At 46.9% G+C, this 12,726-nt stretch overlaps 1 protein-coding gene across 7 annotated transcripts in view; it reads left to right on the top strand.

Annotated features, from left to right (window-relative positions):
- Window positions 1-12,726, top strand: part of CAMSAP1 (calmodulin regulated spectrin associated protein 1) — a 97,022-nt gene that overhangs the window by 43,243 nt on the left and 41,053 nt on the right. For 5 of the 7 annotated variants that reach the window (XR_010108989.1, XM_034929490.3, XM_034929491.4 and 2 more), the window contains one exon: window positions 1,383-1,524. The exons of 1 other annotated variant lie outside the window; for it this stretch is intronic. Coding sequence is in view for 5 of the 6 variants with exons in the window: in XM_034929490.3 (XP_034785381.2) it covers window positions 1,383-1,524 (142 nt within the window). In the remaining variant the exon portion in view is untranslated. Of the gene's footprint in view, window positions 1-144; window positions 205-1,382; window positions 1,525-12,726 lie in introns of all 7 variants that reach the window. One more of the 7 variants, XM_034929489.3, reaches the window with a different exon arrangement.

Here is a 12,726-nt window from a genome sequence, read left to right on the forward strand (position 1 = left end):
GCAACTATACAAGTTCCTGGACTCTTGTAGTTTGGGAGTGTTTCACCTGACCTTAAGCCCACCCCATCCATCTTTAATCAAGAAACCATGTGCTTTCCCGCATGCCTGTGTTCACCCCTCACGTGTCTGCTGTCTGTGTGGAAGCCTGGCCTGGCGCATGCTGTGGTGCACTGCATGCTGGAACCCGTGGAGTTTGCACGCGTGGTACAGTATGAGGCGGGTCACGTTTTGTAGTGTGTGCCGTGGGCTCCGAGAAACAAGTTAAAGTGTGTGCTGAAATAGATTTTATTGACATAAAATAAGCCTTATTGCTAAATTTAAGAGAATGTGTTACAAATGTTTTTTGCTAAACATCAGTATTGATTATTCTACATGATGTACTTATTGACATAACAACCTGAAATTCTTGATTTTAGACAATTTCTCCTCAAGTTGATTCAGCTGCATGACTCTCAGAAATCAGTCATTTTTTATTGTAGATTGCTGGTTTTCTTCCTCTAGTTTGTATTGTGTATTTTCCTCCTGTGGAGAAAATGTGGTTGGCAAGAAATGCCATATTTTAAAGCTGTATTGTGGCTGTTAATGCAGAAAACACCAGCGTACTGCAGGCTGTTTGGCAGTGGGGCTGGGGCTGAGTATCCTGCCCTCAGTGGCCTGTGTCTGTGCTCTTGTTCGCTGACATGCAGATACAGGGGCAGATCTGAGGGTTTGATGGAGTGCAGAAGGCCACACGTGTGGCTTTCTGTAAATGCAGAAACATGGAATCCTTGAGCAGACACTTGTCTTCTGGAGCACCTTGCATGGATTTCGTCTCCTGATGCTTCATTGCCGTTAATAGAGTGGTGGTGGTTGTGTTATGAGAAATTTTGTCTAACCTGGCTTCTGAAATTTCTCAAACTAAATATTCATGCTGTTTTGTGTTTTTCTTAATGACTGAGGCTAGTGATATTACTCAGAAAAGTAACAGTAACTTGGGTCTTCTGAGCGTCAGGATGTTCACCATTTAACTTGTTTCTCGTTAGTGTCTAGTACGTCGGCTTTCGGTAGTGTAGGTGTGTGTTCTGTCTCCTTTCCCGTGTGTGCCTGCACTAGTGGCAGCCTCTGCTTCCAGGTCAGTTTAGAGTAGACTGGCTCTGGTATTGCTAGCAAGTAGTTGCTGTTACCCAGTGTAGCCATGAAGCCCAGCTCCTTGGATCTTGACATATATGTTCCAGGCAAAGTACGTAATCCAGACGTTTCTAACTTTTTCTAGATGATTGCAATTGTTCTCCATGTTGTCTATTAGGCGTTATGTTACTTCTCGATCTAACAGTGTGCCTGTAACATATATGGTAGTGAAGAGACATCACATGCAGAGACCGTTTTCCTTTTATCAACTACAGGTCCGCTATCGACGAGAGCACCTTTCTGCTAGGCAGTCACCCTACTTCCCGTTGTTGGAGGATTTGATGAGAGACGGCAGTGATGGTGCTGCTCTCTTAGCTGTGATTCACTATTATTGCCCAGAGCAGATGAAACTGGATGGTGAGTGGAGAATGCTTCCCTGAAACAGACCCGAAAAGGCTTAAAGGAAAATTATAGTGTACATTGATCTACATATATATTAAAAAAAAAAAAAAGAGAAAGAAAATGGAATCCTTAATATAAATTGGGATGTTAGCCTATAGATGAAAAAATTGGGGGATGATGTGCTCATACTTAACCTGCATTTTATCTGATGACAAAACTGCACTTTGAAATTAGCTGGGTGTGGTGGCACACGCCTGTGGTCCCAGCCACTCGGGAGGCTAAGGTGAGAGGATCACCTTAGCCCGGGGTGGGGTGGGCGGGGGGTGGTGGAGAGGGAGAGAGAAATGGTACTTCAAAGTATTTGAGTAATGTGTGAAAGTATTTGTGACTTTACCTATGTCTCAGAATGGGTAGCTTTTGTAAATCCTTCCTCAATTGATTTAAATCACCTAGAACTTAGTTTGAGGATGGGAAAATTAATGCAAAATTGAATCTGTTTATGAACCATTTATGAACAACTGCCACACGCTTCGTGTTGGGGACGTTCCGATGACAGCGTATCTCCCTCCAGGTGTTTACACCCTAACAACGAGGAGAGAGAGTGAATGACTGTCACCAGCACGACAGTGGGTGTCTGGACAGGGGCCGGGGGAGCATGAATTCTGATTTAGGTTTTGCTAAGCCCCATTCATTCTGAAGTAGGCAGATACAAGGCCAAGAGGTGCCCCCCAAACTAATATGGAAACATTTGTGTCAGACTTCAGGTGCTGGGTGGATTGAGCTGGCATTGATCTTGTTCCTACTGAGCGTAAAAATGCTAGAAAATATAGTTTCTTAGATAAAATAGTTTCACAAATATATAGCTGCACTTAAAGGAAGAGGCTGGACACGGTGGCTCATGCCTGTAATCCCAGCACTTTGGAAGGCCGAGGCGGTAGATCACCTGAGGTTAGGAGTTAGAGACCAGCCTGACCAACATGGCGAAACCCTGTCTCTACTAAAAATTAGCCAGGTGTGGTGGCACGCGCCTGTAGTCCCAGCTACTTGGGAGGCTGAGACAGGAGAATTGTCTGAACCTGGGAGGCAGACATTGTGGTGAGCCGAGATTGCACCAGAGAATTCCAGCCTGGGCAACAGAGCGAGACTCTGTCTCAGGGGGAAAAAAAAAAAGGAAGAAGGAGAGAGCCTCAGGTACCAGGAGATGGTCTCTGTCATTGAGTGAAAACTCATGAGTGGAGGACAGGTAGGTGCCCTGGGGCCCCTTGGGCCTGAGTTTCCATGTTCGTTTGGCCCTGGGCCTATGTGCTGTCAGGAGCTGTGACTGGGACCTTTTGGGAAGAGGACTAGAAAACTCCACCTACTGCCCAGGAGTGAACTGAGGAGGCCTAACAGATGCCCTTGGCTCCGGGGATGTGGAGGAGAAGCTCTTTAAGGAGGAAATGCAGCTCTTGGGTACACGGTGGATCAGAGGGAGGTTGAGATGTGTATCACCCATGTGGCGTGGGAATACTGGTTGAATGTTAGTGCAACAAGTAGTCTAGAACTAGTGAAACTCATGGTCCCTGGCAGGGATAAAGCACAGCTTGGCTGTGCAGGGACATTCCCATGAGCCAGGGCATGCTGGCTGCCCACTGAGGAGAACCCCTGCTGGAAGACAAACTCTTTGAAAAATCAGAAACCACGCAGGGAAAGCAGGCACTGCAGCTGATTTGGCACCAAGACATGGGTGAAAGATAACAGGATATTTAAAATGGTGAAGGACATTAAAAAGAGAACTAGACACCTTAAAGAAGACGGCGGAGGGGTCGGGGTCTTCAGATGTGCTGTGATTTTCTTCATCCTCCAGGTCTTGTCTTGGCACTTTTTTTTGAGGCAGAGTCTTGCTCTGTCACCCAGGCTGGAATGCAACTGCGTGATCTCGGCTCACTGCAACCTCCACTTCCCAGGTTCAAGCGATTCTCCCACCTCAGCCTCCCGAGTAGCTGGGATTACAGGTGTCCACCACCACACCCAGCTAATTTTTGTACTTTTAGTAGAGATGGGGTTTCACCATGTTGGCCAGGCCGGTCTGGAACTCCTGACCTCAGGTGATCCACCTGCCTTGGCCTCCCAAAGTGCTGGGATTACAGGTGTGAGTCACCGCGCCTGGCCATGGGACCTTCTTTTATGTGTTCATCTCTTATATTCTCCCTGCTGAGTTCTGGATGCTTTTTATTTTATTTATTTATTTTTTATGGAGACAAGGTCTCACTCTGTCACCCAGGCTGGAGTGCAGTGGTGTGATCATGGTTCACTGCAGCCTTGACTTCTCTGGACTTCTCAGGCTCAGGTGATTATCCCATCTCAACCTCCTGAGTAGCTGGGACTACAGGCACGTACGACCATGCCTGGCTAACTTTTTTTTTTTTTTTTTTTTTTTTTTTGTGGAGATAGGGTTTTGCTATGTTGCCTGGGCTGGTCTCAAACTCCTGGGTTCAAGCGATCTGCTTGCCTTGGCCTCCCAAAGTGCTGGGATTCCATACGTGAGCCACCGCACCTGGCCCTGGATGCTTTCTGAAGTCCACCTTCTAGTTCGTAAATTTGACTTTTCCTTCATTGTGTGCAGCCTGCCCTGTATGTCTGTTGGGGATCTTAAGACAGAGTGAATTTTTTAATGATACAGGGTCATTGCCAATTATGATCATGTGAACAGTTTACAGGAAGGTGTGACTGTATTGAAGCTCATTATATCTAAGAGCAGAACATCAAAATGGATTTTAAAAAATGGCGGAGTTACGGCCAGGCGCGGTGGCTCACCCCTGTAATCCCAGCACTTTGGGAGGCCGAGGCGGGTAGATCACGAGGTTGGGAGATCAAGACCATCCTGGCTAACATGGTGAAACCCCGTCTCTACTAAAAACACAAGAAATTAGCTGGATGTGGTGCGGGCACCTGTAGTCTCAGCTACTCGGGAGGCTGAGGCAGGAGAATGGCGTGAACCCAGGAGGCGGAGCTTGCAGTGAGCCGAGATCGTGCCACTGCACTCCAGCCTGGGTGACAGAGCGAGACTGTCTCAAACAAACAAACAAACAAAATGGCAGAGTTACAAGGAGAAATGGACAGAGCCACATCGCTGACTTATGTAACAGAAACTGATTGATAAAGCAGATAATTTAGTAAGGCCATAGAGGACTTCAGGCTTCATCCAGTGCACCAGCCACTGTGGAATCTGCTCACTTACAGACAGTAAAGACAAACATGGGAGCCTTTATAAAACGTGCAGTCGATTAAGGCCACAGGTGAGACTGCAGCAGATCCCAAAGAATCAGTACATTCTCCACAGTGCAGTAAAGTGAGAACTCACCAACTAGAAGATGCAGCTTCTTTTCCTGCCTGTGAATTAATGATGGTTCATTTCAGGTGTGAATTTGACTGGATTGAGAGAGAAGCCTAGGTGACTGGTGAAGCATTGTTTCTGGGTGTGTCTCTGAGGGTGTTTCCAGGGGAGATGGGTGTGAGTCAGTGGCTTGAGAAGGGAAGACCTGCCTTCAATGTGGGCAGAAGAGGGGGACTCTCCCTCTCTGCTCTCTCTCCCTTACTGAGTGGGGCACCTTCTCTCTTCCTGTCCTTGGACATCAGACTCCAGGTTTTTTGGGTTTTAGACTCTGGGACTTGCACCATGGCTTCCTGGGGGATTTTAGGCCTTTGGCCTTGGCCTGGGGGCTGCACCATCAGCTTTGCTGGCTCTGAGGCTTCCAGACTTGGACCCAGGCATGCTGCCACCTCTGATTCACTAGCTTGCAGATGGCCTGTTGTGGGATTTCTCTGTCTTTGTGATCATGTGAGCAAATTTCTCTGATTAAATCCCCTATCGTATGTCCTACTGGTTCTGTCTGTCTGGAGAACCCTGACAAATGCACAATTATTCTAAAATCTTAAAGATTGAGTGCCTGGAAGCCAGAGAAGGCATTTAAATATTTCATGGATCATAGGGGAAAGAGTAGTGGGACTTGCTAGTGTGAGCTCAACAGGGGCAGGGTTTTACCTGTTTTGCTCACTGATGTATCCCAGTCATCTGAAATAGTGTCTGGGGCCAGTTGGTGTTGAGTAGGTATTTGTTACTAGAAAAAGAACGTAGAAGTAAACCCAAAAAAAGTTGAAGGAAGGAGAACTGAAGGGCAGTTTTCTATCCATTTCTGTTAGTCAGAAGTCACTCCCAAACAAGGAGAATAAGGAACTGAATTACAGATTCCATTTTGGATGAAACTAAGATATATCTGGACTCTGAACAAGTCCTCTAATGGAGAAGTAATTAAAAAAAAAGGGCAAAGTGGTGGAGGGGTGGGTGTCAAGCTGGGGACGCAAAGAGGCTTATCCTATAGGACCCTGGACAGCAGAACGGAGCGCCAAGGATGCTGGTGGACAGCAGTGCCTGAGGGTGGATTCCTTGAAAGTTGGTCTCCAGCAATGAGAGCTCAGGTTCGCTTTGCTTCTGATGCCTTTCTCCTCACATGCCCTCAGTAGATGCGGGACACTCTTGAGGAGAACTGAGCCAGATAGGCTCTAGCCTCAGACCCCAGGTGCAGGTAGGGATGAGGTGACACTGAAATCAGGGCTTTTGTGTAAAATTCTTCATACCCGAAGGTGAGACTGGTTCTCCTCCTGGTGCACCCTGCCCCAGAAGCCACCGTCTCTCTCACTTGACTCCATAATGCAGACCTGCCCCACATGCAACACAGGGAAGGATTCTTCTCTGCAGAAATCGGCCTCAGGAAAAAGACTCACAGTGACTCACTCTTTACTAGGAGCAGCAGCCAAAGATTCCTGACATTTGAGGAAAGCCACTGACCTGAATGAGAACCCAAATCAACAGAGATGGTGCAGGTGAGCAGGAGAAAATGTTAGAGATGAGAGGGTTTGGACCTCAGAACCAACAACAGGACTCTGGGAAACAATGTCTGCAAGATAGTGGCACATAACTGTGTACAGAATCATCAGACTCAGAACAGCTGTTGGAGTGCTACAGCTTGTTTAGAATTCTCTGGCAAATTCTAAAGAGCCGCCAAAAACCAGTTCTTGGGAAGGAAATATTTGGTTGCTAAGATGGGAGAGCCACTGAACTGCTAGAGGACAGTTGAAATCTCCCAGAAAGTAGAACCAGAAAAGCAAAGAGATGGGAAATAAGGGAAAAAAGATGGAAAAATCAGGATCAGTCTACGAAGAAAGACAAGAGAAAATAGGAGAAAAGAACTTAGTCAACACAAAATGTAGAAAAATGTCCCAAGGACATGCGTGGTAAGTAGGAAGGACCCACTGGGTGGCCAGCAGGATTCCTGAAGAAGGGCCATGGCAAAGCCTACCATGATGAGCTCCGGAACCCCTGGGAAAGAGGAGATCCCAAATAACTGTGGAGAGACCAAGCAGGTTACACACAAGCAGGCAGCCCCAATGACACCAGATTCCTCAGCCACAGTCCTGGAAGGAAGATGACTGGGAGGTGCCTTCCCAGTGCTGGGGAGCGTGTGCACGCACACCATCCTGAAGAGGAGGTGGCGGGAGGCTCAGGCTGAAATCCACAGTGCCAGCCTTCCCATGGATGGGCCAGGAACGTGGGACAAAGGCACAGACCAGGAGGAGGCAGTTGGCCTGTCCGGCTCAGAGGCAATAACAGGTGAATAACTGAGCCAAGTATTAAATCCAGGAGAAATGAAGAGTTGTGCAAGGAGTGTAAGTAGAGACACTGTGTAACCCAGCTGTGGAAGATGGTTACATAGTTATGGTGTATAGAGACTCAGTCTGGGTTTAATCACACATCCTGCTGTGTGGCCACTGGGGAGAGAGGCTGGGGAGGCACACAGAGGACCACCTGCACTGTGCTTGTCTGTTGTGACAGTGGGCTGTAGCCTCTTAGTCATAGGGTAGGGGATGGGGCTGCATGTTCTTACCGAGGCCACAGGCAGAAGGAGTGGAATGGGCAGTGATAAGGTTTGGCTCTGTGTCCCTACCCAAATCTCTTCTTGAATTGTACTCCCATAATTCCCATGTGCTGTGGGAGGGACCTGGTGGGAGATAATTGAATCACAGGGGCAGTTTCCCCCATACTGTTCTCGTGGTAGTGAATAAATCTCATGAGATCTGATGGTTTAATAAGGGGAAACCCATTTCGCTTGGCTCTCATTCTCTCTCTTGCCACCGCCATGTGACACGTGCTTTTCATCTTCCGCCATGATGGTGAGGCCTCCCCAGCCATGTGGAACTGTAAGTCCAATAAACTGCTTTCTTTTGTAAATTGCCCAGTCTCAGGTATGTCTTTATCAGCAGTGTGAAGATGGACTAATATAGGCAGAGACCTAGTTCTCTTAAGCTTTTCAAAACAAATAGTTTGGCTTTTTTGTTTTTGTTTTTTTTGAGACTGGAGTCTCACTCTGTTGCCTATGCTGGAGTGCAGTGGTACGATCTCGGCTCACTGCAAGCTCCACCTCCCAGGTTCACGCCATTCTCCTGCCTCAGCCTACCGAGTAGCTGGGACCACAGGCGCCCGCCACCGCGCCCGGCTAATTTTTTGTATTTTTAGTAGAGACAGGGTTTCACCGTGTTAGCCAGGATGGTCTTGATCTCCTGACCTTGTGATCCGCCCGCCTCGGCCTCCCAAAGTGCTGGGATTACAGGTGTGAGCCACCGCACCCGGCCTTTTTTTTTTTTTTAATTGAGATGAAGTCTCCCTTAGTCACCCAGGCTGGAGTGCAGTGGCCCGATCTCTGCTCACTGCAACCTCTGCCACCACCTGGATTCAAGCAATTCTTGTGTCTCAGCCTCCCAAGTAGCTGGGACTACAGTCACGCACCATCACACCTGGCCAATTTTTTAATATTTTTAGTAGAGATGGGGTTTCACCATGTTGGCCAGGCTGGTCTCGAACTCCTGACCTCAGGTAATCTGCCCGCCTTGGCCTCTGAAAGTGCTGGGATTACAGGCGTGAGCCCAGCCAGCTTCTTAAAGTAAAATAAAAATTTTAAAATTTTGGCATGCAGCAATAGAAAAGGATGAGATCATGTCTTTTGCAGGAATGTGGATGGAGCTGGAAGCCATTATCCTTAGCAAACTAACAGAGGAACAGAAAACCAAATACTGCATGTTCTCACTTAACAAGTGGGAGCTAAGGCCGGGCGCAGTGGCTCACGCCTGTAATCCCAGCCCTTTGGGAGGCCAAGGTGGGCGGATCACCAGAGGTCAGGAGTTCGAGACTAGCCTGGCCAACAAGGTGAAACCCTGTCTCTACTAAAAATACAAAAATTAGCCGGGGGTGGTGGTGCACACCTGTAGTCTCAGCTACTCGGGAGGCTCAGGCAGGAAAATTGCTTGAACCCAGGAGGTGGAGGTTGCATTGAGCTGAGATCACGCCACTGCACTCCAGCCTGGGTGACAGAGTGAAGCTCCATCTCAAAAAAAAAAGTGGGAGCTAAATGATAAGAACTTAAGAACACAAAGAAGGAAACACAGACACTGGGGTCTCCTTGAGGGTGGAGGGTGGGAGGAGGGAGAGGAGCAGAAAAGATAACTGTTGGGTACTGGACTTAATTCCTGGGTGATGAAATAATTTGTACAACAAACCCCCGTGGCATGAGGTTACCTATGTAACAAGGCTTCACATGTACCCTCCCAAACCTAAAATAAAAGTTAACAAAAATTGGCAAATTTGCTGGGTGTGGTAGCTCATGCCTGTAATTCTAGCACTTTGGGAGGCTGAGGCGGGGGGATCATTTGAGCCCAGGAGTTCAAGACCAGCCTGGGCAACCTAATGAGACCCGAAAAATTAAAAAGTTAGCTTGGCCTGGTGATGTGCACCTGTAGTTCCAGATACTCAGGAGGCTGAGACAGGAGGATCACTTGAGCTCAGGAGGCTGAGGCCACAATGAGCTGTGATTGTGCCACTGCACTCCAGATGACAGAGTGAGACCTGCTCTCAAAAAAAAAAAAGTTTTGGCAAATTTAACAGCAAAAAGTGAATAAAGTAGAAAAAATTCCAAAGTTCTAGAGAATATGTAAAACTAAAACCTTATTGTTTTAAAGAATTAATAAAATAGATAATCTGGAAAGACTGATCAAGAATTCAGGTATAGCAGCTACTAAAATAAAAATACTGAGAATATTTGTGTGCCATATGTGTTTGAAATGTTAGACAAAATGAGCAATCTTCTTTGAAGCCAAAAGTGGTGGGCAGTCTAAATAGACCCATAACTACAAAGGAAACGGACTCAGGAGTCAACACATACATCCACAGGGACCAACTTCTTCCTGAGGCATTTCACCAGACTCTCAAGGAATTGTCAGCTCCTGTGTTATGTCAAGTGTCCCGGATAATAGGAAAAGATGGAGTGGCCCAAAAGGGGATTATTCCCTGACACTGAGTAGGCTATGAGAGGAAATTCTAGGCTGGCTTTCCATGTTAGTATGGATTGAAAATCCTATGTAAGATATTAGCGCAAATTGAACAGATTCTCTACGGTCAGCTCAGTAAGGGCAGGGAATCACTTGTGGGCAGTCACTGCCCCCTTCTGATGGTGGCTCTGGGCCTCATAGGGACTTGATGGGACCTCATAGGCTGTTGACCCCACCTGTGGCAGGTGCAGTTCCATTGAAGGCCCAGGAGAAGCGGCGCCTTTGTGTCCTGACGGAGCGGGTTCTCTGAGCCTGGCAGGAGGAAGGTAGCGGGAGCCGTAGCCAGGGCTGCCCTGTGCCCCTGCCCTGCACTGCAGTGCCCACTCCCTATGAGCATTCTCTTGTCATGTGAGAACTGGGAGGCATTTGGGAGTAAGTGCAGCAGAAGAGAGGCGAAGAAAATCCATATGCTTTTCTATTTCTCTTGGGAGAAGACTGAAACAAGTGTACTTAGATCCCCAGTCAGTATTAAAACTTGTGATTTCTCCAGATTGTTCTGAAAACTTGTCGCCAGTCCAGTAAATACTTTTGTCTTCACAGATATTAACAAGGCAATGCAGAAATTCTCTTGGATTGTGTTATTTCTGTGTCTCTCTCAACCATTTGAGAGTAACACAGCAAAAGTTGGGAAAGCTAACGTTGGCACACAGATCCCCAGCCTGGTCCTGACTCGCTCAACTACCCAGGAGCACCTGCTCGGCCCAGCGTCCCCTCATAGTTTCCCTTCATCTGGAGTCGTTTCCAGCCTTTACCTCTCTTGACTCTTGATGTTTTCGAAGAGTAAGGTTGTGAGTAGTGGCCCTTGGTGTGTTTGTCTGGAGTTTCCTTGCGGTGTGTCCTCCCAGCGTGTCACCTCAGGGGCAAGGTACTGGGACATCTCCGTATTGGTGACTCCAGCTTCACCCCTTGGTGCAGGTGGCATGTGCTGGCCTTCCCCACTTCTAAGCTTGCTGTTTTTGCTTTAGAATGCATTAGTAATTTGTGGGGAGAGGCTCTGGACTGTGAATACGTTTCTCATCAGACTCTCACCTGCTGGTCTCTCCACGTGTGGATGGCTTCCAGCCTCAGTGCATCTTTCCATTTTGTCAGCGTTTGCCTCACTTGCTTGCTTCTTTATTCATGTGTTTGTTTATATCCGGATGGCCTCATGGATCTTACTTTATTCAATAGGTCATAATTCATTACTTTCATTATTTATTTTGTTGCTTAAATTGTCCCAGATTTTAACTGAGTAGTTTTGAAGAATAAGAATGTGCGGGGTATGTGCCCTACAAATACCAAATTTTGTTTAACTTTGCATTACCAAAAACAGTGTGGTTTTGGTTCCGGGACAGTCACATGGACCAGATGAATAAACCACATGTAGAACTGAGAAAAGAGATGCTTTGCAGGGAATCTGGTGCCTTTGAGGTGGCCTCACCGAGGGAGCCGTGCTGGCTGGTCAAGAACATGGCGGCATTGACATCTCTATGGGAAAGTGCCGTAAAACCCCACCCCACCTGAGCCAGAAATACCCCTTCCTCGGAGTAAAGATGCAAACCTGAAAAGTAAAATTTAAGAATTTTGAGAAGATAAAGGGAAATACTTTTATGATGTTCGTGTAGAGATGGATTGCCAAAATTATAAAAAGCACAAATAGAAAAGATTGTTAAATGTAACCATATTAAAATGTAAAACTTTCCTGTGACAAAAGAACATCATAAACAAAATGAAATGATAAACTGTACCCATTGAAAATATTTGCAGCACACGTGACCTGATGAAGGACTGCCATCCAGTCCTTTCGTAACCACAATCCAGAAAGAATTCTAGAATCGGTAAGAAAAAGATGCACAGCCCAAGGCAGATATGGACAGGGTCCACAGGAGAGGACCCTTCATGACCAGTAACCATGAAAAAGTAAAGCCACAGCAGTCATCAGAGGCATGCTGTTTGAGAAGGAGGTGTTCACGCCCCTCTGCCTGGCAGACATGGACAGGTCGGTCATGCTGCGGTGCAGGTGGGAAGGAGCAAGCTGTGGAGTGCCGTGGGTGGGACTGGAGCGAGGCACAACCAGGCAGAAGGGCGTTGCCAGGTGACACAGGAGGGCGTGCCTAGCTCGTGGCCCAGCGAGTCCCCTCTCAGAGTATGCCTGGGCAACACCCGTCTGTACACGCATAGACAGCACACGCAAGCTTTGTGATGGCAGCATTTGTCATAATTGTGAGAAATCGCGGAGGACCATATAGCGGTCAAGATGAGTGACGGAAATCTCTCCGTATCAACATAGATCTGTTTGAAAACATCATACTGAGTTTTGGGGGAAAAACTGGCTGCTAAAATGAGGCATAGCTTGATACCATGAATGTAAGTTTCTCAAGGCTGAGACAACACTTTGTGTTACTTGTGGATGCAGACAGCGTGTAGAATACTCAGGAGGAGTGGAAAGGGTTTGTGGCAGTGTTGGGAGAATGGTTCCCTTTGGAGATGGAGATGACTTCGGCTGTTTTATTTCTAAAAAAGAAAAGATCTGAAGCCTATAAGACGTTAACATTTGATGGTCAGAACTGTACAAAAGGAAACATCCTTAGCAGTGTAAGTGTGCACAGTTCCTCAGCTTTAAAGGTTTCTTTTGAGAATGAATGCTGCTTAGGTGACTGTGGAGGGCAGTTCATGAACGACTCTGGATGCTGTGGCTCCAGTTTGTACGTACTTCTAAACCCTTGAAAATGGTTTTTTCCTTAGAAATAAAATTTATGTAAAAAGTTATTTCTGAAATTCTTTTTTTTCTCTATGTATATATTTACAGGCAAAATAAAG

The sequence above is a fragment of the Pan paniscus genome, chromosome 11 (genome assembly GCF_029289425.2).
Source record: "Pan paniscus chromosome 11, NHGRI_mPanPan1-v2.0_pri, whole genome shotgun sequence".
Classification (NCBI taxonomy): Eukaryota; Metazoa; Chordata; class Mammalia; order Primates; family Hominidae; genus Pan; species Pan paniscus.